The following is a 24,023-nucleotide window of genomic DNA, read 5'->3' on the forward strand; positions in this document are numbered from 1 at the left end:
GGGAGGTGTAAAAGAGGCAAAAGCAGCTGCTTGAGGGGGACAGACAGCACAGGCATGAGAAAGGCTGGTGGTCCCCAGCTGTTTGCAAACAGCGAGTCCCCACCACGATGTCCCACCAGTATCACCTGGGTGGGTGACAGCTCTGCCAGGAGCCGGACACGCCAAGAAGGCAGCTTCTCCCAACCTCCCTAACAGCCATGGAGACTAATTACCAAAAATGAATACCCAAAAGAGAGCCAGGGCTGGCAAAACAAATGGCCAGGGAGGCCACAAGGAATTGTTGCTTCTGAGGGTGGTGAGAGCCTGGCCCAGGTTGGGCAGAGAGGTGGTGGATGAACCATCCCTGGAGACATCCCAGGCCAGGCTGGACGGGGCTCTGAGCAACCTGAGCTGGTGAAGATGTCCCTGCTCATGGCAGGGGGGCACTGGGGAGCTGGGAAGGTCCCTTCAACACAAACCATCTGTGATTCTATGAATCCCACGGAGCTGGCGGGGCTCAGCAGCACCCTGACCAACTGTCAGCTCTGGTGTTTAAGAAAAACACCTCTCCAAACACAGACCATGGAAAGGCTTCAGGGTCAGCCCCCATCGCACATACAGCTCAGGCCCCTGGAGGGGAAAGAGTATTCTAAATGCACCCCAAAAAAGCCTCTTCCCCACTCAATGCCAGAGCAAAACAGCAGCAAAAGCCTTCCCAAAAACCTCACCTCCATCCCCACCAGCCTGCTCTGCATCTGCTCCTGCCCCCTCCACGGGGGAATCCAAAGGGGTCCCAGAGCCACAACGGCCTCTCCAGACCTAAAATCGGGGTCCTGGGATGGGGACAGAGCTGGGGACCAGGCAGCCACAGCCACCATCACACAGAGAAAAACGAGCAACGGAGTAAGAGCAGAGGAAGCAGAGGGAGAAACTTTAATTTCCAGGCTCCAGGTTGGGAAATTCACCCCACCCAGAGAGCAGAGGGGCCATCGTTAGCGCTAACAAGGGCCCAGGCGTGGGCTGATGCTCTCACCCATGGGTCTGCTCAAGCCGGGGGGTGGGAAAACAAGCCCAGCAAAGCCCTGCCAAGTCCAAAAGCTCTTCTTGTTTTGCTGAGAGCTTGGGTGACAGGGCTGGGAAGGGAAGCGACCGAGACAGCCCCGCGCTGCGGGGAAAGCCCCGTCCCGCGGCTGTGGGGATGTTCTGCTCAGCCCTGCCTCAGCTTACCCATCTGGGAAATGGCACCGTGGGGCACTGCGGGTGTGCAAGTGGAGGGGTGGGAAACCCAGCAGCACGGGGGGTGCTCGCTGTTTGGGGGATACGCTGCTGGTCCAACTGGGGGTGCTGCTGGGGGACCAGGGCGGGGGGGGCACATACACCTTCCTCTGGAGCTGGGGCTTGGTTTTCACACCCTTTCAAGCACCTCTCCCACTCCAGCACTGTGAGGGGGTGGGGAGGGTGCAATGTTCCCACAAAAAGGGGTAAAGCCACATTGCAGCCCCTCGGCCATGGCGAGGGGGTGGTAGCTCCTGCGTCCCCCATCTCTGCTGAAAAACAAGACCCAAGCAGATCCCTGCAGCCCTGCAGGGATGGGTGCGGGCACAGGAGGGATGTCGCTGCTCCCCATCACTCCCTGGGACCCTGGGTGACCCCAGCAAGGCGCGGGGCAGGGGGTCTGGAGCCTCATGCCACCTCTACCCACTTCTCCCCCTCCGCACCCCAATGGGGGTTTCCAGCCTCCTCCTGTCACCCTGAGCGGGATTTGCACTTGGCAGGTGCTCACCCCAAAACCTGGCATGGTGACTGAGCAGGTACCGGGCTCGAGATGCGAAGCCACCGGTCTCCGGGGAGCAGGAAGGCGGCTGCCCCCCCCCGGCACAGAACCCAGCACCCTGTGCCCGCCCTGACGTCAGGCACCCAGCCCTTGCCTGGAGACCGGGGAGAGGTGGCGGAAAATCCACCTGCGAGAGCACGAGGTGAAAGTTAATTAACCTCCTATGGGCTGGGCCAGGTGCCGATGAGCCATCGAGGGGGAACCCGCACCGCTGGGATGCCCGTCCTGCTCGGCACAGCGCGTAACCGCAACCGGAGCGACTCTTCCCCAACTCCTACCAAGGGGCTCGTTATTCCGGGGACATCTGGAGCGCCCTGGGGCTGGGGAATACCTCGCCAGGGTTATATTTGCCCTCTCAGGGCTCTTTCCAGGCTCACGTGCCATCTCCAGCTCTGCACATCATTTATTTTGAGCGCTGCTAAACGGTCCCCGGGGCTCTCTCCGGGAGTACAGGGGCCGACAAGGCTCAGCCCAGCATCCCGGAGATGCCCAACTCTCCGGAAGGACACAGCCCGGGGATAAATGTGCTGTGCTCACCCATGGTATTAGACAACAGAGAATCCACAGGCTCAGGAGGTAAAAATCCCAGTGCCAGGGCAGCATCTCTTTTGATCACGACCCAGGCAAGTTTGGTAACAGCCACAGTTCTTCCCCAGCTGCCTCTTCCCATCCTCACCCACACGTTCTCACAGCGGCCGAAAGCACCCGGGGGGGTTTCCCCTTCCACAGCAGCCCAGGGAGGGGGAACCACTGATCCCAGCGTTGTCCTTGGAGTCACTCCCGGCTTTCTGGGAGCCCTGACCCCCACTTCGAAAGTAACCCCAGCATAGGGAGCAAAACAGCACAGCACAGGCGGAAAAATCACCCAGCACCTTTTCCTTCTCGCTTTTCCCCCGTGCCGTCTCCAGACCTCGGGCAAACACAGGGTGGCAGCACCCCTCTTCCATATTTCTACCCCCAAACCCAAATTTAGAGCTGCAAAGCTGGACCGCCACGCTCAGATGGGGAATAAAGCCCCACAGCCTATGCAGGACCAGGCAGGGCTAACAGGGGCGGCCGCTCAGCTCCCACCCTCCTGCTCCGACGATGCTCAGCCCAGGTCTCCTGCCACCCCGCAGGGAGCAAAGCCACCACGACTGCCACCCCGGGTGGCGTTCGGGTCCCAGCTGCTGCTTTGGTTTCTGCTGGAGCCTGTCCTGAGGTGCAAACAAGACCTAAAAGCCAAAAGCTGTGACCAAAGCCGGGCTGCAGCCGGTGACACCCATCCCAAAGGATGCTGCACCACGGGATGCGGTTACCAGCTCCCACACAACCACAGAACACGAAGGATGGGGACAAGTGTGCACCTTAGGGTGGTTTAAAAAACAACAACAACAACAAAAAAAAAGAATCGGAAAACTTCTATTAATCCAGCAAAATCTGGGTTTAGCATGTGAGGATTAACCAAATAACATGGATTCACCCACTTTATTCCAGGTTCACACTGCCACGAGGGCCGTGCGGTGTCACTGGGGGTGAGATGCCCTCGCAGCCACTGTCCCCTTCCCCTCGCCGTGCCTGGCTCAGCTCTGCTGCCGCCAGATGGGAAGGGAAGAAGCACTGAGCGGAGCCTTCGTGTCTGCGTCACGGCCTTGGGACGCAGCGGTGGCAGCAGGGACTCAGGGCCAAGCTCAGCTCCTGCTTACGCTGGCGGCAACCCAGGACATCGCTGCCGGGAGCCATGGGCTCCTGTGGAGCTGGTCCAGACCCACACCAACCTGTTGGCATCAGGAATCCAGCCCTGAATTCATCCCTTGTTGTTCCCTTCATGGGAATCACCCCATTTCTGTGCTGAAAAGCAAGGGGTGAGCATCGGCAGGGATGCCCATGGCTGAGACATGACTGGCACCCTGGTTTGGGGATGTTTCAGGGAAGGCAATGCCAGAGCTATTCATAGTGGACACAGCACGATCCAGAGGGGCTGGACAGACGCTTCCTTGCAAGCAGAAGGGGTTTGCACGGTGGCATCGCCCTGGCCACCTCTGAACCCTCCAGCCAGCCGGGCTGAGCTGCCCCAGCGACACTGGGATGCTGTTCACCCCATCACGGGATGCCGAGAAGGAGCATCTGGCAGGACGGCTCCGCCAATGCTCCTCAGCGCCCTTCGGTCCTGTCCGTGGGAGGAAGGCAGTAACTCATCAGCCGTGCTGACCGTAACGAGGCCGTCGCTCCACGTGGGATAAACTTTTCTAGTCCTGCATCAGCCATTCAGGGGGATGTTTGAGCCTGCCTGCCCCCTACAAAGTCTCCCGCGCACCCCAGAAACGCTGCTGCTTCATCCCCACCTCCCTTTCCCTCTTGCGAGGTTGCCCCGGGGCCACATGTGGCCCAACAGCTCCATGCGGAGCCCTCAGCCCCTTACGTGGAGAGGTGGGATGGGAGAGAGATCAAGGAGAGGTGACGGCAGGATCGGTGCGGGAACACAGCACAGGTCAGTGCCTGGGATGCAAGTGGGGAGCTGCACCCCAGCCCCAGGGTCCCCCAAGCAGTGTTACGGCGATGCCCCACTCACTCCCACGACACTGCAGACCTTCAGGAGCGAAAGAAGCAGAACAGGGAGTTTCGGTCACAGTCCAGAGCCAAAAGCCACCCTGCAGAGGGGTTGCAGGACCCGCGGCACAGAAACCGCTGTGCCATCGCATTTGGGTTCTTGATGACAGCAGCTGGGTTAGAAAGCACCAGCCAAAAGGCCTGAGAGGGGCAGGGCTCCGAAATCCCACCGCCCACAGCCCCAGCTCCACACCAGCCACCTCCACACCACCACGGCCCCATCGGCGTCTCCCCGGGGTCACAGCATCATCTCAGCGACGCTTCTCACTCTGCCACCGGCTGCGGGGTCCAGCTCATCCCCGAGCATCCCCAGCCTGCCCGACCTTCCCTGCCCATCCCGGCCCACCAACCCCAAATCCATCCCCAGCCGGGTCCCAGCACACTCCAAGGGGAACTTCTTCCTATGAGGCTACAACAGATGGGGGAGGCAGCTTTTACTTATATGTATTTTTCCCATCTGTGAGACATAAATAAACCCAGCCGGTGCTCCCCTTGGCATGGCCTGGCTGCCTTCAGCCCCGGCGGTATAGAGGCCACAGTTTGGCAAAGCCCCTTCCCATCGGGGCTCTCCCCGCTAGGCAGAGGATTTGAGCTCAGCGTGGTGGGGGAACCAGGGCTGAGGATGCTGGCCTTCCTCCCGGCAAGGGGCTAGAGCCCGGCCGAGGGGATACAGCCTGATGGGGAGGTAGGAGCACAGCGGGAAGGATGCAGCCAGGCCAAGGGGATGCTGCGGGCTGGAGGGGATGCAGGTGGGCTGGGGGATGATGCCTGGTGAGGGGGTAGGAGCCTATGGAAGGGATGCGGCCAGGCCAGGGGGATGCAGCCCAGTGGGAAGGATGCGGCCGGGCTGGGGGGATGCAGGTGGGCTAAGAGGACGCAGCCTGACGGGGAGGTAGGAGCCCATGGAAGGGATGCGGCTGGGCCAGGGGGATGCAGCCGGGCTGAAGCAGGACCCAGTGGGAGGGATGCAGCTGTGCCAGGGGGATGCAGCCCGGTGGAAGGGATGCAGGTGGGCTGGAGGGGATGCTGCCTGGCGAGGAGGCAGGACCCCATGAAAAGGGTGCAGCTAGGCCAAGGGGATGCAGCCTGGCAGAAGCGGGAGCCCATGGATGAGGCCAGGCCAGGGGGATGCAGCCTGGGGCGCGGGGGGATGCAGGTGGGCCCAGGGGGATGCAGCCCGGTGTGGGGGATGCAGCCCGATGGGGACGCAGGAGTCCGGTGGGAGGGATGCGGCCGAGCCGGGAGGATTCTGTAGGGCCAGGAGGATACCGGTGGGGCTGAAACCGGGGCCGGGCCCCCTCGGCCAGAACCGGCAGGAGGGTTTGGCGGTGCCGGACCCACCTGCAGAGCGCGCAGCCTCACTCGGGCGCACCGCAGCGCCGCGGGGGAGCCCGGCGCGGCCCGGGGGGGTGGATTAGATACGGGAGGGGGGGGGTACTGGGGGGGTCGGCGGGCCCCTACCTCCAGGGTGCGGATCTCCTTCTGCGTGAGGTCGTTGGAGGCGGCGCACTTGGTGCGGAGCCCCTCCAGGTTGGAGATGCTGATGTCGATCATGTTCTGGACCAGCTCGCACTGCTGCAGCGCCTTCTGCAGACTCAGCTGCTGCTCCTCGCTCCTCGTCATGTTGTCCTCATCCATCGCTCGCCGCGCCCCCCCCCCCCCCGCCGAACCCTCCTCCTCCCTCCACCCTCCGCGGGGCCCCCCCCGTCCCCTCCCCTCCCCTGCCCGCCCCCCACCGCGCCGCTCAGCCCCGCTCCGCCGCGGCCCGCAGCATCGCGGCCCCGCGGTGCCCACCGAGCCGTCAGCGCGGCGCCGCCGCCTCCCCCCCCACCAACCGGGCGCGGCGGGGCGGGGGCGGGGGCGGCGCGCTCCGGCAGCGCGGGGCCGCGCTCGCTGCGCGCCGCTCGGCGCGGGAACCCCCCCGCAACACGCACACATGTGTGCACACCCCCGTTCGAGCCGCCCGCCCCCGCCATGGGGAGCCCCGGGGGAAAGAGGCATGGGGGCTGCTGGGGAGGGAAGCAGGTGCAATGGGGGGGGCAGGTGCAATGGGGTTTCCTGGGCAATATGGGGGGGCCTGGTGTAATGGGGGGGCTCTGGTGCAATGGAGGGGGCCTTGTGCAATGGGGGGACAGGTGCAATGGGAGCTTCTGGAGCAATATGGGGGACCCGGGGCAACGGGGGCTCCTGCTAAAATGAGGTGGGAGGCAGGTGCAATGGGGGGGCAGGTGCAATGGGGTTTCCTGGGCAATATGGGGGGCCTGATGTAATGGGGGGGCAGGTGCCATGGGGCCTTCTGGAGCAATCTGGGGGCCTGAGGCAACGGGGGTCCTGCTAAAATGAGGTGGGAGGCAGGTGCAAGGGAAGGACAGGTGCAATGCGGGGGCAGGTGCAATGAGGTTTCCTGGGCAATAAGGGGGACCTGGTGTAATGAGGGGGCTCTGATGCAATGGTGGGCAGGTGCAGTGGGGTTTTCTGGAGCAATATGGGGGGCCTGGGGCAATGGAGGGACTGGTGCAATGGGGGGCAGTGCAGGTGCAAGGGGGGGCATGTGCAATGGGGGTTTCTGGGGCAATATGGGGGGCCTAGGACAAGGGGGGGCCCTGCTGAAATGAGGGGGGGGCAGGTGCAATGGAGGGACTGGTGCAATGGGGGTGGGGTGTTGTGCAATGGGAGGCAGGTGCAATTGGGGACCCTGGGGCAATGGGGAGGCCCTGGTGCAATGGGGGCACTGATGCAATGTGGGGGGCCTGGTGCAATGGGGATCTCTGGGGCAATGGTGGGGTCCTGCTGTAATGGGGGGGCAGCTGCAACTGGGGGGGACAGATACAATGGGGGTTTCTGGGGCAATACGGGGGGCCTGAGGCAATGGTGGGGGGCTGGTGCAATGAGAACACTCTGGTGTAATGGAGGGGACCCTGCTGTAATGAGGTGACCCTACTGCATTGGGGGGGGTGCTGCAGTGGGGGTCCTTGGTACATTTGGGGTGCCGTCCTCAAGAAGCTTTACAGGAGCTTTCCATATGTATATAAAATATTTTATATACATATTATACGTGCATCTACATATCATTATATCTATTTTATATAATGTATATATTTTATACTATTTCATATATTTTAGTATATTACATATATTTTAATATCTATTTAAATACTTGGATATTTATATATTTATTGTTGTATACCTATATTTTTTATATATATTATATATATATAAAGGTGCCCAGAGGCAGTCAAGCATGACCAAGCCTGGCCAACAGGCTCCATAGATACTCAGGAGAGATGGAGCCAGAATGATGCTACAAGAAACTCTACCAGTCCCATTCTCCCCAAGCAAAGCTCCGGTCTCCCCAGGACATTTTTGGCTTTGGATATTTGACTTTATTCCCAGCTGACGTCCCCCCATCCCACTCCATATCAACGCCATGGAGAACACAACCCAAACCACCAATAGCTTTATCCATTAAATTAAACAAGCCATGCTTGCAGTGGTCATCTCGCTCTGAGGAAGGATGTGGCTAAAAAAGTTTGAAATTGGCTGGGTTTTGCCTTATTTTCGTGAGATGTTTGAATTTCCAGGCTTGCCCCATGCTGCAATGACCACACGTCTGGATTCCTGAGAAAGGAGAAGGTAATATAATATGAATATAATAGAATTAATATAATATCATATAATAATGTAATATAACTAAATATCATGTAATATAGTATCATATCATAATCAAAAAGGGGACGCCAGACTATCATTCTCAAACTGTAAAGAAGAGAATGCAACAGAATGGAATGGAATTAATATAATAGAATTAATATAACATAACATCATATAATATAACATAATATAACATCGTACCATAAAATAATCAAAAAGGGGATGCCAGACTATCATTCCCAAGCTGTAAAGAATAGAATGGAATGGAATAGAATTAATATAACATAATATAATGTAATATCATGTAATATAACATAATATAATGTAATCTATCAAAATCGAAAGGAGGATGCCAGACTATCGTTTCCAAACTGTAAAGAAGAATAGAACGGAATGGAATTAATAAGATATAACATAATACAACGTAATATAACATAATGTAATACAGTATCATATAATAACTGAAAAGAGGATGCCAGACTATCATTCCCACACTGTAAAGAAGAATGGAATGGAATGGAATGGAATGGAATGGAATGGAATGGAATGGAATGGAATGGAACGATGCCAGACTACCATACCCAAACTGCACAGAATAAGAATATAACATAATGGAATATAATATAAAATAACCTAATTAACATAAGAGGGGACGCCAGACCCAGCCTCAGGAGCCATCACCTGTCTGGCACACCAGGCTCAGGCTGGGACTCACTCGGCTGGGGGAAAAACCTCCTGCAGTTCCATAGTGCAGACCGTTCCCTTTTACCCAGGCTGTGCTCTCCATTTTATTCTTAATTTCACATCCAGATTTATAGGTGTATATATATATTTGTGTGTTTCAATGGGGAGTTTAGCTGGGTGGATGGGAAGGAGCAGCATGGCAGCAGCTGGGTTGTAACTGTTCAACGCAATGACTGCCGTGCTGGAAATGGGACGTGGTTCCTGGCACTGAGCGGAGCACAGGGGAGAAAGGAGAAGGAGAAGGAAAAGGAGAAGGAAAAGGAAAAGGAAAAGGAAGGAAAAAATAAAAGTAAAAAGGAGGAAAAGGAAAAGGAAAAGGAAGGAAAAATAAAAGTGAAAAGGAAAAGGAAGGAAAAATAAAAGTAAAAAGGAGGAAAAGGAAAAGGAAAAGGAAAAGGAAAAGGAAGGAAAAATAAAAGTGAAAAGGAAAAGGAAGGAAAAATAAAAGTAAAAAGGAGGAAAAGGAAAAGGAAAAGGAAGGAAAAATAAAAGTGAAAAGGAAAAGGAAGGAAAAATAAAAGTAAAAAGGAGGAAAAGGAAAAGGAAAAGGAAGGAAAAAATAAAAGTGAAAAGGAAAAGGAAAAGGAAGGAAAAAATAAAAGTAAAAAGGAGAAGGAGGAAAAGGAAAAGGAAGGAAAAAATAAAAGTAAAAAGGAGAAGGAGGAAAAGAAGAAGGAAAAGAAAAATAAAAGGAAAAAGAAGAAGAAAAAGAAGGAGAAGAAGAAGAAAAAACCAAAAAAGGAAAAGAAAAGGAAAAGGAAAAAATGAAAAGAAAAAGGTAAAAATAAAAAGGAGAAGGAGGAAAAGAAAAACAAGGAAAAGAAAAAAATGAAAAGGAAAAGAAAAAGGAAAATTTAAAAACCCACTATGCTGGAAATTTTCTGTCCTGATGGCTTCTGTGGTTAATTGAGGGTTTCAATGACCAAGCTGGAGATAAGAGGCCAAGCACTCTCTGTACTCAGCACATTTGCAAAAACAACAGATTATTTTTTTCCTCTAAAAGCGATCCCGAGAAGGGAAGGACGGGCTGGGACCTGCAGGGGAGAGGATGCTGAGAACCCCAGCTCAAAATCACATTCTGGGGAGCAAGTGGATTCCCTTGGATCCCTTTGCCCACAGCACTGCTCTCCTGACCCGTGAGCCAACTGCGTCCAGGACAAGCAAAAAACTCCCACAACCCCAGTACCTGTCCTTCAAAGTAAATAAGGAAAATAAAACAAACTGATATAAAGTGAAATAAATTGAAATAGTAAAGCGAAATAAAGGGAAATAAAATCACAGAATCGGTTTGGTTGGAAAAGCCCCTCAAGATCGTCGAGTCCAACCATAACCCACCCCTGGCACTGCCCCATGTCCTGAGAACCTCATGTCCGTCTGTCCAACCCTCCAGGGATGGTGACTCCAGCACTGCCCTGGGCAGCCTGTTCCAATGCCCCACAGCCCTTTGGGGAAGAAATTGTTCTTAAAATCCAGATAAAGTTAAATAAAATAAAGTGAAACAAAATGAAGTTAAATAAAAATAAAATAAAATAAAATAAAATAAAATAAAATAAAATAAAATAAAATAAAATAAAATAAAATAAAATAAAATAAAATAAAATAAGGAAGACGCAACTGGGAAAAAACCACCCAGCCCCAAGCCCCCATCAGCACAGGCCCTGCAGTGATTTGGGGCATACACCGAACCTCATGGTCCCCAAAAAAACGCATTGCAGTCAGTGGCACAACTCAGGTGCTCGGAGCTGGGCTGGCCCATGGTGCAAAAGGCAGAAGCATGCTCGACACAGCAGGAACAGGCCTGAAATTAATTAAAAAAACTGTACTTATCTATTCTACAGCCGTGGGCAGCTTGAATTATCCATCTACTCAGTTATCAGCGCTGGGTTCGCACTCGGGCTGTGTGCGTCGTCACCTGGCACCATCAACCGCTTCATTGCTGAAACATGAGCTGGGTTTGGCGCAATCAGTTTATATAAAACATATCTTGCAATGACATAGTTCACCAGTCTTGGTTTCCTTGCACATCCATGAGGTCAGAACTATGAGAGTCTCTGAAATCGGGTTGATGTTCCCATGGTGAGGAGGATGCTCTGCCGGGGATCCCCAGCATGGCTGCCCATCGCATCGCATCCAAACCCACCTGGGACACCCACCCTCTGCCAGCCAGAGCCCCCCCGCAGCCTCACACCAGGCTTTTCCCATCAAATTCCATGCAAAACCACTCTACAAGGCTTTTACAGGTCATTGACCATCAGCTACAAATGCTGAATCGTTGCTCTGGCTCCTTGCTGACGCCTTGAGTTTGTCTCCATTTGTCTTAAAAACTGGTGCTGCTCCACATGCAAGGGGCCTTTCTGATATCGGCATTTTCATTTCTTTATCATTAACGTGCTGAACACTATCGGCACCTCCATGGTGGATGGGTCCATCCTTGGGACTCAATGAGCCCTTGTTTCTCTTCCCTGTGAAAGTGCATGTCAGCCCCCAGTGTCTCTATCACCACCATCATCTCTGTCACCACCATCTCCATCCCCACCACATGTCACCACTATCTCTACCACCACTATCTCTGTCACCACCAACTCTGCCGCCACCACCTCTGCTGCCACTGTTGCTACCACCACCATCTCCGTCCCACCATCTCCGTTCCCATCATCCCATCCCCACCATCTCCATCCCCACCATCTCCATCCCCACCATCTCATTCCCACCATCTCCATCCCCACCATCTCATCCCCACCATCTCATCCCCACCATCTCCATCCCTATTATCCCATCCCCACCATCTCCATCCCTATCATCTCCATCCCCACCATCTCCATCCCAATCATCTCATCCCCACCATCTCCATCCCCACCATCTCATTCCCACCACCTCAATCCCCACCATCTCATTCCCACCACCTTCATCCCCACCACCTCCATCCCACCATCTCCATCCCCACTATCTCTGCCCCCAGATACCCGAAATTCCCTCGTCCTCTCCCGAAGGGATGTGCCTGACACCTCAGGACTGTTAACGAACCTGTCGATAGTGCTATAAATTTATAGGGATGCTTATCAAGCCTGATGTGACCTTCCAGTCCCCTGCCCATGAGGTGTAACAGGTAAATAAGCAAAGACAGGCAGCTCAGACACTGGTTAATAATTCAGCCGGTCCTAACGATGCAGAATCATTGTGGGGGATGCGCCCGTCAATTTTAACAATGTTAAACAACAACCAATAGAATAAATAATAATCTCTAAAGCAATCTCGCCAAGAAAAAGGTGAAATCACCTGAAGCCTTTTCCTATCCCCTCCAAAGATTTTGCTCAAGATTTATTAATGATAAGGCACGGAGGGGGGAAAAAATGCCTGGAAAAATCAGTTTTGGAGGACAGGTGAAGGTGGATGTGAGGGGAGAACAGCGCCTTGGAGGGGAGAAGCCCCTCGCAGCTCCCGGCCGGTTCCCAGGAGCTCGGGAAGGATGTCAGGGCTCCTCACCTGCCATCGGCAGGGCCATCTGTCACCACTGTCACACGCCACGAGGAACGGCTGAGCGCAGCTCCCAGATCCTGCCTTCCCTTATGGGGCTGCGGCGGGGGGAATAGGATTAAAGACAAAAAGAGAGAAAAAAAAATAGGGAAGCAGCTGCCCCCTGGCAGATTTGGGGTTGCTGTAGGATTTCACCTGGAACTCTTGATGTTTTCCCTTGCCAGTGATAGGATTTCCCCATGATTTTGTTCACCACCCTGGTACACTACCCATCACCTCTGCTTCCCAATGGATCACTTCCCATCTTCTCTCCATTAGGGGTGATGGTTTTAAACTAAAGGAGGGAGATTCAGGCTGGACATGAGGAAGAAATTGTTGCCCTGAGGGTGGTGAGAGCCTGGCCCAGGTTGGGCAGAGAGGTGGTGGATGAACCATCCCTGGAGACATCCCAGGCCAGGCTGGACGGGGCTCTGAGCAACCTGAGCTGGTGAAGATGTCCCTGCTCATGGCAGGGGTGGCACTGGGGGAGCTGGGAAGGGCCCCTCCAACTCTAGAGAGAACAGGTAACATCCAGCACCTCCAGAAAGAGCCGGGATCCCCCAGGTCCCTGGCAGAGACACCTGGTATGCAGCCAAGCACTTTGGCAGCACCAGGAACAGAAGACGGAGCTGATTTTTCAAGTGAGTCAACTGGAAAAAAAAAAGAGACCTGCACATCTTGGGGCAGGGTCACCACGTTGTCCCCCAAAAACGTGGTCAGAACCTTGCTGTGGCCGTTCCCGGTGTCGTGCTGTCCCCGGAGCACCGGTGTGGCTTGACTTTGGTGAGTCCCAGCACCACGCTCTCCCCAGGCGCATGCCTATAACCTTGCTTTAGCAACTGCTGGTACCGGGATCTCCCCAAAAGCGCAGACGTGACCTTACTTTGGTCAGTCCTGACACTGCACTCTCCCCAAACCCATGCCCACCTCTTTACTTTAGCAACTCCTGGTACCACGGTCTCCCCAAAATCACAGACATGACCCTACTTGGATCAGTCCTGACACTGCGCTCCCTCCAGACCCATCCCCACCCCCTTGCTTTAGCAAGTCCTGGTACTGGGATCTCCCCAAAACCCCGCCAAAAAGCTGACTTTAGCAACTCCCAGCACCGTGCTCTCCCCAAAAGCACGGCTATAACCTTGCTTTAGCAATCCCCAGTGCCGTGCTCCCCCCAAAACCATGTTCACAACCTCACTTTAACAATTCCTGGTACCGAAATGTCCCCAAAAGCACAGACACGACGTTACTTTGCTGAGTCCCAGCACCGTGCTCTCCCCAAACCCATCCCCACCCCCTTGCTTTAGCAATTTCTGGCACCGTGATCTCCCCAAAAGCGCAGACGTGACCTTGCTTGGGTCAGTCCCGACACTGCGCTCTCCCCAAACCCATCCCCTCCGCTTTACTTTAGCGATTCCTAGTGCCTGGATTCCCGTTGCTACAGCAGCCCAGCTCCCGCCCCCCGGCTCGGGGGCTGTCCCCGCCCGGCCCCTCCCGTGTCCCCGCCCCGTCCCGCCGCTCTCGCGAGACCGCGGATGATGGCGCGAGCCGGTGGCGGGAACCTGCCGTGGTACGGTCGGGACGGGACGGGACGGGACGGGACGGGACGGGACGGGACGGGACGGGGGGGGCGGGCGCTGCCCCGGGCTGACCCCCCCCCGGGCTGACCCCCCGCTCCCGGTGCAGGGTGGAGAAGTACCGGCCGCAGGCGCTGTCGGAGCTGGTGTCGCACCAGGATATTCTCAGCACCGGTAAGTAACCCCCCCTCCCGGTCACTGACCCCCTCCCCGATGATTAACACCCTCTCGGTAAGTAATACCCCCCCCCGGTAAGTAACCCCTCTTCCCTGTAAGTAACACACCTACCTCCCCAGTAAGTAACCCCATCCCATAAGTAACCACCTCCCCAGTAAGTAACCCCACTCCCAGTAGCACCCCTTCCCCGGCAAGTAACCCCACTCCCCATAAATAACTCCCTCCCCAGTAAGTAACCCCTGCCCCCAGTAAGTATCCCCCTCCCAGTAAGTAATACCTCCCTGGTAAGTAACCCCTCCTGGTAAATAACCCCCCCCTCCCAGTAAGTAACCCCCCTGGGAAATACCCCCCCTGCCAGTAAGTACCCCCTAAAAATCCCCGGGGTGCCGGGCCCCCCCCCAGGCCGTTACCCCCTCTCCAGTGCAGCGGTTCATCAGCGAGGATCGGCTCCCGCATCTCCTCCTCTATGGCCCCCCCGGTACCGGGAAGACCTCGACCATCCTCGCCTGCGCCAGGCAGCTCTACCGGGAGCGGGAGTTCGGCTCCATGGTGCTGGAGGTAAGTGGGGATGGGATGGGATGGGATGGGATGGGATGGGATGGGATGGGATGGGATGGGATGGGATGGGATGGGATGGGATGGGATGGGATGGGATGGGGGGTGACAGTGGGGTGCCCCCCGCCCCGGGTGCATCCTTGGGCAGGGATGCAGATCCGCGTTGTCTCCCTCCAGCTCAACGCCTCCGATGACCGGGGTATCGACATTGTCCGAGGGCCCATCCTGAGCTTTGCCAGCACCAGGACCATCTTTAAGTAAGTCTGTGCTTCCCAAAGCTCCCTGTCCCTTTGCCCCCACCCACTGACACAGCACTTGGCTTGAGAGGTGGGTTTGGGGGGGCTCGTGGGGTGGGCAGCGTGCTGGAGCGGGTGGGAAGGAGCCAGGAGCTGGGGGGATGAGGATGAGTGATGAGGATGGTGGTCCAGAGCAGACAGGAGGGCTCCCTGGGACTGTCCATGGGGTCAAGCTGGGAATAAGTGTCCCCCACTCCTCTTTCTCCTACACCCAGGACTAAAACCACCCCTTTTTTATCCCAATTTAAGGAAAGGCTTCAAGCTCGTCATCCTGGATGAAGCTGACGCCATGACCCAGGATGCTCAGAACGCCTTGAGGCGAGGTGAGGGGCACTGGGGACCCCCACCATTGGCAGCCCTGGAGCCTGTGACAGCCTGACGAGGCTGCAGACAAGGACCAGCCTCTCCTCCTGCCTCTCCGCAGTGATCGAGAAGTTCACAGAAAACACACGGTTTTGCCTCATCTGCAACTACCTCTCCAAGATCATCCCAGCCCTGCAGTCCCGCTGCACGCGCTTCCGATTCGGCCCCCTCACCCCGGAGCTGATGGTGCCCCGGCTGCAGCACGTCATTCAGGAGGAGGGGTGAGCCAGGGGATGTGGGGGGCTCCACAGCATTCTCCGCACCCCTTTGTCCCCATTCCTCTACACGAGGAGGAGCAGCACACTTGGTTTTCCACAGTTGTGTTTCCCGGCTCCCTCTGCAGCCCCAGGTCTTGTTTTTCAGGGTGGATGTGACCGAGGATGGGATGAAGGCCCTGGTGACCCTCTCAAGTGGTGACATGCGCAGAGCCCTCAATATCTTGCAGGTACCAACCACTTTATCACTCTCTGCAACTGCCTGAAAGGAGCTTGGAGCCAGGGGGGTCGGGCTCTGCTCCCCAGGAACAAGCGCCAGGAGCAGAGGAAACGGCCTCAAGTTGCGCCAGGGGAGGTTGAGGTTGGATGTGGGGAACAATTTCTTCCCCAAAGGGCTGTGGGGCATTGGAACAGGCTGCCCAGGGCAGTGCTGGAGTCACCATCCCTGGAGGGTTGGACAGACGGACATGAGGTTCTCAAGACATGGGGCAGTGCCAGGGGTGGGGAACGGATGAACTCAATGAGCTTGAGGGTCTTTTCCAACCAAAACAATTCTGTGATTCTATGGCCACGGCCACTCTTTCCTCTGTCCTGGAGGGAGTCAGTGGAGGAAGGGCCGAGCTCCTCATCCTCCCTCCACCCTCCTCTTCCTCAGAGCACCACCATGGCTTTTGGGAAGGTGACAGAGGAGAACGTCTATACCTGCACGGGACACCCCCTCAAGTCCGACATCGCCAATATCCTCGACTGGATGCTGAATCAGGACTTCTCCACTGCCTACCGCAGTATCCTTGTCCCTCCGCTAGCCCCGGGGTTTAATCCCCACTGCTGTAAATCCTCCTCCTCACTGGGTCCTTCCACCACCTCCTGCTCCAGCTGGGCTGGGTGCTGCTCCCTGGGGAGGGTCCCTGGGGTTGTCGCAGAGATGGGGAGTGGGATTTCGCAGGGAAAAGCCTGGAACCAAACCCTTCACTCACTCGCATCTCAGAAATCACAGAGCTGAAGACACTGAAGGGCTTGGCCCTGCAGGACATCCTCACCGAGATCCACCTCTTCGTGCACAGGGGTAGGGCCTGACCCTGGAGGGGGACAAACCATCCCCCCTACCCTGCGCTGACGTGCCCCCATCTCCTTCTCTCCGCAGTCGATTTCCCACCGTCGATCCGCATCCAGCTGCTGATCAAACTGGCAGACATCGAGTAAGTGTCCGCTCACCCCCTCTCCTTGCCCCAAAACACCCTGGTGGGGTCTGGCAGCCCCTGCACATCCCTCCCCACTACATAATCCCACCTGCACTGTGCTGGGCTTGCACTGTCCCGGCCAGGGCTGCCACTTCGTGGGGCCAGGGACGCTGGTGTGAACAACCAACCCTTGCCCCCTGCTGCAGGTACCGGCTGGCTGCAGGGACCAGTGAGAAGATTCAGCTGAGCTCCCTCATCGCGGCTTTCCAAGTCACCAGGGACCTGATTGTGGCCGAAGCCTGAGTCCTGCTGGGTCAATCCGTATCGTGCCAGATCCCACAGATACAGGGATCATCAGTGCCAGGCCCAGAGCTGCTCCCTGCAGTTTTCGGTTTCCTTTTTGCGTGCCTGGAGCCCACAGCCTGGGTGCGAGAGCTGGGCAGTATTGTTTGTAAGCTTCACCGGGAAATACAGATGTCTCCAAAACCCACCAGGTTGTGTTTGCCTTTTTTTTTTCCCCTCCTGTACAGCACAGTCCAAAGGGTCGAGGGTTCACCCATTGCAAAGCTGTCACACCCAGAGGCTGAAGTCCTGCTGATGTCACCTGCCTGCAAAACATCCCTACCCTGCAACGTGGGACCTGCAGAGACAGGGTTGGAAAAACAACCCTGTGTGGCCTTTTGTTTCCTTCAGTACAGTGGTGTTTCTCAGCCACCTCAGCTCATTTGGAGCATCGAAGTTAGGAGTCAACGCTCTGGGCTCCTTGTGTTGTCAGGGAGGAGAGACATGGCTGGAGGTGGGGCTGTGATGGGCTCCAACACCCTCTACAGAATCACAGAAGGGTTTGTGTTGAAGGGACCTTCCCAGCTCCCCCAGTGCCCCCCCTGCCATGAGCAGGGACATCTTCACCAGCTCAGGTTGCTCAGAGCCCCGTCCAGCCTGGCCTGGGATGTCTCCAGGGATGGTTCATCCACCACCTCTCTCCCCAACCTGGGCCAGGCTCTCACCACCCTCAGGGACAATAATTTCTTCCTCATGTCCAGCCTGAATCTCCCTCCTTTAGTTTAAAACCATCACCTCTTGTCCTATCACAAGCAGCTCTGCTCAAAAGTCTGTCCCCATCTTTCTTATCAGCCCCTTTTAAGTAAGGAGAGGCTGCAATAAGGTCTCCCCAGAGCTTCTCTTCTCCAGCTGAACACCCCAGCTCTCTCAGCCTGTCCTCCCAGCAGAGCTGTTCCAGCCTCGGATCATTCCTGTGGCTCTGCCCCCTCTCCAGCCCGTCCCACCACTGAACACTCAGTGCTCTGCAGCACTTCACTCGCTGCCGCCCCAACAGCCGCAGCAGGAGCCTGCCCTGCCAGGTACCCCCGGGTCACCCCTACCAACCACGAGGAAAACAGTGATGAACCATATTTTATTCTGTCATCGCTGTCACCCGCAGAGCCCCGCTCAGGTTTGTCCAGCTCGCGCCCAGCCCAGGAGAGCGGCAGAGCCCACACTCCCCTGGGAACGGAGCTGCAGCACGAGCCGGTCCCAGTGAGGGTCTTTTTTGGGGGGACAACAAAAGCTCTGCTCACTTTCACCCCACAACATTGCACTGGAAGCAAAAGCACCTGATCAAAAACTTGCAGACAGCAGGGGGACCCTGTCCCCCTCACCCTCTGCGTGCATTTTTGCTGGGTTCTAGTATTATTACACCAAAAATTCCCTCCACATTCACAGACACAGCCCCAAAACAAGGGGAATAGCAATCCTCCTGCCCCACGGCTCACAGATCAGCCAGATGTTGCTGCGGTGCCTCCTCTCACCCAAGCCGAACCGTGTCGGTGAGCAGAAGGCTCTCGCCTCTGCGCCTCCGCTTTCCCCACGGCGTTAAAAAGTCCGGTAAGTGAGGAATTCCTTCAGCTTCCTGGGAATGGGGAGCGCCAGGACCTGGTACGTTGTCAGGAAGGTGCGCAGAGCTTTGCGACACAAGTGCTTTAGTGACGAGAGGACCCTCGGAGCAGTCCAGAATTGGACGTGGCCATCTCTGGTCCTGCAATGGGACCCAAAAAAGCCATGAGAGAAGGGTGGAGACTTGAGAAAGCTCTAGCGCCCCCAAATATCCCAAGTTTGCAGTAACCACACGTTCCCCAGCCCAGGAAACCAGCCTGCACCCCCCCCAGGGAAACTCCAAGTTTGCTGAGCAGCCCCAGAGCTGCATGAGGAGGGAGCAGCCACGTCCTTCTCCGCTCCCCTCTCGTGCATACGCACCCTGTGGCAATGAAACCGCCATGCGGGAAGTACATGCAGCACAGGCCGTTGGTCATGGGAGCAAACGCGACCGGAGACCGCATCTCCAACGCCCAGATCCTCAGCAGCCTGCGGAGAGAGGGAGGGGACACGATGGCAGATTCACACCCCACAGCGCCTGCCGCTGAAGTGAAACCTCTCAGGATCCCTCTCTGGGAAAGGATTTTCGTCCCATGGGCTTAGAGCATCCCAGGAGTGTCCCAGCAAGGCAGGAGGCACCATCCCCTGCATGCAGACAGCTGGTGATGGTGCCGAGGGGCACAGCAAGGGTGGCACGGTACGGAGGACATGGCTCGTCGCTCCGACGGGTGACAGTGCCCTGACCTTGCTACCCTTTGCCACAGCCAAGCTGCGGTGTCCCAGGCTGCCCACCCTTTCTCTTCACACCAGGCATTTGTGGGGACCTGGCATGCAAGGGCTGCTCCCCGCTGGCACGTCCTGAGCTCCTGGGACCCTCTTCCCGCTGGAGGTCCCCAAGGGGAGTCACTCACCTGTCGTCCGCCACCGTGGCCAGGTAGAGCCCCTCAGGGGAGAAGCAGACGGAGCGCAGGGAGCTGGTGTGGACCTCGCTGCTGTAATCCAGCGCAGAGTGCAGGGGAACATGGCTGCGGGGTGGGAGAACACGCCCTGCGTCAGCCCCCGGCTGCTGTGAGCCACGGCCCCAGCGCTCTGGGGATGGCAGAGGGGCCACATTTGTCAAGTCAAAGCCCTCTTTCAGCCCCTGGAGACAGGAGAGGGGGTGGCTATGCCCAACTAGAAGGAAAGGCCATGTTCAGACCCTCTGTCGCCCTTCCACGGTCCCCCAACACCCCCAGCTCCGTACCGCAGCGTCCTCAGCTGCTCCCCGGTGTAGGGGTCCCACATGATGACGCAGGCGTCATACGAAGCGGTGACGAGGAGTGCTGAGTCCGGCGAGAAGTCACAGGAGACCACGCTGCTCTGGTGGCCCTCCAGCCGCCGGATGAGGGTGTAGGACCGCATGCTCCACAGCAGCGCCTGCGGGACACGGCCAGGGGCTGAGCCTGCGAGCATCCCTGAGAAGCACCTCGGGGTTTAAGCTGCAGGGAATTTGCTCCCAGCTCCTCCACGCAGAGCCTGGAAGGTTGAGGAGCAAGGGTGGCTCTGGCCTGGCCCCTTCCCACAGAAGGTTTTTGCACTGGGGGGACACAGCAGGCTGAGGAGAGTGCTGGATTCACGGCTCCCACTCAGCGAGACTCACCGACTTCTCTCCAGCCGCGGAGCAGAGCATCCTGCAGTCTGGGGAGATGGAGCAGCAATAGACCCACTGCACGTGGCCTGACAGCACCTGGACCTGCCGCCCTGCGGACAGCAGACACACGGGTCACAAGAGGGGAGCACAAGAGGCAGCGCTGGCACCTGCTCTCCCCACACCTTTCCCAAGAGGGAGCACGTAGGACGCCCCTACCATCTCTGCTCAGGTCCCAGACACGCAAGGTCTTGTCCCGTGAGGCAGACACAAGGATGAGGCTTCCATTGGGAGCGAAGCTGAGGTCTCTGACCACATCCTGGTGCCCCAAGAGGCTGAACAGGAGGTGACCTGTGGAGAAGGAATGTGCTAAGGACTGTCCTGCCATGGGGAATGAGGCTGTGCCGCTCAAGCACAGGCAGCCCCGCTTGGGACAGGGCAGGGGCTCCTGATCAACCCGAGGAAGTATTTGGGCAACAATGAATCATAGAAACATTAATCATTTTGGTTGGAAAGACCCTCAAGCTCATGGAGTCCAACCGTTACCCCAACCTGGCACTGCCCCATGTCCTGAGAACCTCATGTCCGTCTGTCCAACCCTCCAGGGATGGTGACTCCAGCACTGCCCTGGGCAGCCTGTTCCAATGCCCCACAGCCCTTTGGGGAAGAAATTGGTCCCCACATCCAACCTCAACCTCCCCTGGCGCAACCTGAGGCCGTTTCCTCTGCTCCTGGCGCTTGTTCCTGGGGAGCAGAGCCCGACCCCCCTGGCTCCAAGCTCCTTTCAGGCAGTTCAGAGATCAGAAGGTCTCCCCTCAGCTCCTGTTCTCCAGCTGAACCCCCCAGGTCCCTCAGCCGCTCCCATCACACTTGTGCTCCAGCCCCTCACCAGCTCCGTTCCCTTCTCTCAACTTCCTCCAGCACCTCCAGGGCTTTCTTGGCATGAGGGGATCTCCACTCAAGGGGGAACAAGGGGAGAAAAAACACCCTGAAGCCATGACTGCTCCTGCTGTCAACACAGGCTGCTCACCTGTCTGCACCTCCCAGACCTTGATCTGCCCATCGTTGAGCCCAGTGGCCAGGATCAGGCAGGGAAGACCCACGGCGCAGGCAGGGTCAGTCTCCTGTGCCTCTGCCACTGGCCAGGCGCTGAAGGCCAAGCCCCACACAATCTGGCCACACTCCAGCGTCTTCTCCTTGGCACCCCCTCGGCTCCTCACCTCGGCTTTGCTGCCACGGCTCTTGCGCTCTGAGGTTTTGCAGCTGCTGGGGGAAAATAGAGAGGCACAGAATCATAGAATTATTTTGGTTGGAAAAGACCCTCAGGCTCATTGAGTCCAACCATAACCCAGCCCTGGCACTGCCCCATGTCCTGAGAACCTCATGTCCGTCTGTCCAGCCCTCCAGGGATGGTGACTCCAGCACTGCCCTGGGCAGCCTGTTCCAATGCCCCACAGCCCTTTGGGGAAGAAATTGGTCCCCACATCCAACCTCAACCTCCCCTGGGCAACTTGAGGCCGTTTCCTCTGCTCCTGGCGCTTGTTCCTGGGGAGCAGAGCCCGACCCCCCTGGCTCCAAGCTCCTTTCAGGCAGTTCAGAGATCAGAAGGTCTCCCCTCCGCTTCTGTTCTCCAGCTGAACCCCCAGGTCCCTCAGCTGCTCCCATCACACTTGTGCTCCAGCCCCTTCACAGATTATGTATATTTTCACAACAAGCCTCAGCATACATCACCTTTTACCCTTTACTAAAATTTACTCCATTTTTGAAGTCCTGAAGGTTTCAAGCAGCTGGTGTTCAGCCTTTAAGCTGCCCTTCCAGCAAGACGAGCGTGTGTGTCCCCCGGGCAGCCTGTTTCCCCCGGAATCCCAGCCCACAGCTCCACGAACCCCCTTCCCCACCCAGCGCCCCCGCTCACAGCTCGGCCTCCTCCAGGGGCCAGGGGATCAGCTTCACCACGCAGTGTCCCTGCGACCAGGCGAACCAGCTGCCGTCGGGGGAGAAGGCCACGCTCCAGGTCTCGCAGCTGGATTTCCAGTCGTAGCGCTGGGGCCGGCCCGGCTTCAGCTCCGCCAGCAGCACCGGCTCCTCTGCCCGGGGAGAACCGCCACGTTACCCCCGGCCTGGGCCTGGGCCCGCGCCTGGCCCCGCTCCGCCCGCCCGCCCGCCCTCCCCATGGGGACGGGGGGTTCCCAGCCAGGCGGCCCCGGGCACCGCGGAGCCCGCTCACCGCCCCCCTCACCTCCGCTCGGCTTCATGGCGGCTCCGCGGCCCGCCCGGCCCGGCCCCGCCGCCTCCGCCCGGCCCCGGCAAGGCCCCGGCGGGCCGGGCCCAGGCCCGGGCACAGGCCCAGGGCGGCGGTAGCGGCGGCGCGGGGAGGGGACCCCGGTCACCGCTCCTCCGGCACCGCCCCGCCTGGGGAGCGGGGAGGGACCCGCCGCCACCGCCCCCTGGCCGGGGGTGGGGCCGGGAGCGGCACGGAGCCGCGGGCACACGCTCCAACCCCCCCGGGGCTGCCGCTCCCCGGGCCGGGCGTGGGACACAAGGCACCCGGGGAACAGGTCGGGCGGCAAACAAAGCACTGGCCCGCCAAGGGCCCCCCCGCCGGGGCACCCGCGTCCCCTGACACCCGCGGGTGCGGGGCTGCCGCAGCGGGGGCTGTTCTCGGGGTGGGGGTGCAGGGGGGCGACACCCCAGGGGAACTGCAGGGACCCCGCACCCACTGGTGACACCCCCTGGGAGTGACCCCACTCGGGAGTGCCCCCCCCAGTGAGCCAGCACCCACACGGTGACACCCCCCCGGCAGTGACTCCCCAAGGGACCCAGAACCCACATGGTGACACCCCCCTGAGGACCCAGCACCCACACAGTGACACCCCCTGCCAATGGCACCTCCAGGGACCCAGCATCCAGATGGTGACACCCCCAGCAGTGACACCCTCAGGGACCCTTCACCCACACAGTGACACCCCACCAGTGACACCCCCAGGGGACCCAGCACTTGCACTGTGACACCTCCTAGGGCCACGGCACCCACACGGTGACACCCCGTGGCAGTGACCCCACCACGGACCCAGCACCCACTGATGACAGCCCCCTGGCAGTGCCCCCGCTCAGGGACACGGCACTTGCACAATGACACCTCCCTGGGACCCAGCACCCACACAGTGACACCCACCCTGGTACTGATACCCCAAAGGGACCCAGCACCCACGCAGTGACCCCCCTGGCAGTGGCCCCCCAAGGGACCCAGCACCCACTAGTGACACGCACCCTGGCAGTGAGCCCCCTAAGGACCCAGCACCCACATGGTGACACCCCGGCAACAGGACCTCCAGGGACACAGCACCCATATGGTGACCCCCCCAGCAGTGACCCCCCCGGCAGCAGCACCCCAAAGCCGCAGCACCCCAAAGCCTCAGCACCCGCTGGTGACGCCGGCCCTGGCAGTCCCCACCGTGAGTCACCGTAGCAGACAGCTGGCCAGCCCGCCCCCACCTCCCCCCGAATTCCCCATCCCTCCAGCCCCCCAACTGTCACCACTATGCCTGCTGGGGGGGGGGCATACACCAACAGGGCAGTGGCGACAGAGGGGACATCCCCCCCAGTGATCATCCCCCAATCCCAGTTTGGGGCCCCCAATATGAAAAGCCAGGATGTGGGGAGCATCGTGGTGCTGCACCTGAAAACAGCCCAGGATCTGCTGAAGTCTGGCTCAGGGTGTCCCCTGCAAAGGAGGGGACACCCGCGGTGGGGGACACATCTCACGGGAGTCTCAGGAGCGCTGGGCCAGCAGCCCCCCAAATTGCCTGCGTCCTCCGCTGCATCCCCACCCCGAGGCTCACGCCAGGCTCCC

The 24,023-nt window shown here is 57.9% G+C and overlaps 3 protein-coding genes across 9 annotated transcripts in view; 1 reads left to right on the plus strand and 2 right to left on the minus strand.

Moving 5' to 3' along the window:
• Window positions 1–6,053, minus strand: part of KSR2 (kinase suppressor of ras 2) — an 86,485-nt gene extending 80,432 nt beyond the window's left edge. For all 4 annotated transcript variants that reach the window (XM_065851902.2, XM_065851900.2, XM_065851903.2 and 1 more), the window contains exon 1: window positions 5,864–6,053. In XM_065851902.2, the coding sequence (XP_065707974.1) occupies window positions 5,864–6,040 (177 nt within the window). In that variant the 5' untranslated portion in view covers window positions 6,041–6,053. The remainder of the gene's footprint in view (window positions 1–5,863) is intronic.
• The window catches only part of RFC5 (replication factor C subunit 5), a 96,996-nt gene extending 79,835 nt beyond the window's left edge, over window positions 1–17,161 (plus strand). Inside the window, exons 1-11 of one of the 3 annotated variants that reach the window (XM_065851528.2) lie at window positions 13,799–13,877; window positions 13,994–14,058; window positions 14,483–14,619; window positions 14,794–14,873; window positions 15,162–15,235; window positions 15,337–15,496; window positions 15,639–15,720; window positions 16,146–16,275; window positions 16,479–16,556; window positions 16,635–16,689; window positions 16,878–17,161. In XM_065851528.2, coding sequence (XP_065707600.1) covers window positions 13,843–13,877; window positions 13,994–14,058; window positions 14,483–14,619; window positions 14,794–14,873; window positions 15,162–15,235; window positions 15,337–15,496; window positions 15,639–15,720; window positions 16,146–16,275; window positions 16,479–16,556; window positions 16,635–16,689; window positions 16,878–16,974 — 993 coding nt within the window. In that variant the 5' untranslated portion in view covers window positions 13,799–13,842 and the 3' untranslated portion in view covers window positions 16,975–17,161. Of the gene's footprint in view, window positions 1–13,798; window positions 13,878–13,993; window positions 14,059–14,463; window positions 14,620–14,793; window positions 14,874–15,161; window positions 15,236–15,336; window positions 15,497–15,638; window positions 15,721–16,145; window positions 16,276–16,478; window positions 16,557–16,634; window positions 16,690–16,877 lie in introns of those variants that run through there. The other 2 variants (XM_071816198.1, XM_071816199.1) reach the window with 2 other exon arrangements.
• Window positions 17,162–18,066: 905 nt separating this feature from the next.
• Window positions 18,067–22,729, minus strand: WSB2 (WD repeat and SOCS box containing 2). Of its 2 annotated transcripts, none has more exons than XM_065851405.2 (9): window positions 22,410–22,729; window positions 22,086–22,257; window positions 21,201–21,433; window positions 20,390–20,521; window positions 20,183–20,283; window positions 19,787–19,959; window positions 19,455–19,568; window positions 18,925–19,032; window positions 18,067–18,706 (listed from the first exon to the last, which is right to left on the minus strand). In XM_065851405.2, the coding sequence occupies exons 1-9, from the start codon at window positions 22,423–22,425 to the stop codon at window positions 18,544–18,546; spliced, it is 1,212 nt and encodes a 403-aa protein (XP_065707477.1). In that variant the 5' UTR covers window positions 22,426–22,729; the 3' UTR covers window positions 18,067–18,543. The 2 variants fall into 2 exon arrangements, with proteins under 2 accessions (XP_065707477.1, XP_065707478.1); XM_065851406.2 differs by having other exon boundaries at window positions 21,201–21,436.
• Window positions 22,730–24,023: the final 1,294 nt, after the last annotated feature.

This window comes from Patagioenas fasciata, chromosome 17 (assembly GCF_037038585.1).
Source record: "Patagioenas fasciata isolate bPatFas1 chromosome 17, bPatFas1.hap1, whole genome shotgun sequence".
NCBI classification, from domain to species: domain Eukaryota; kingdom Metazoa; phylum Chordata; class Aves; order Columbiformes; family Columbidae; genus Patagioenas; species Patagioenas fasciata.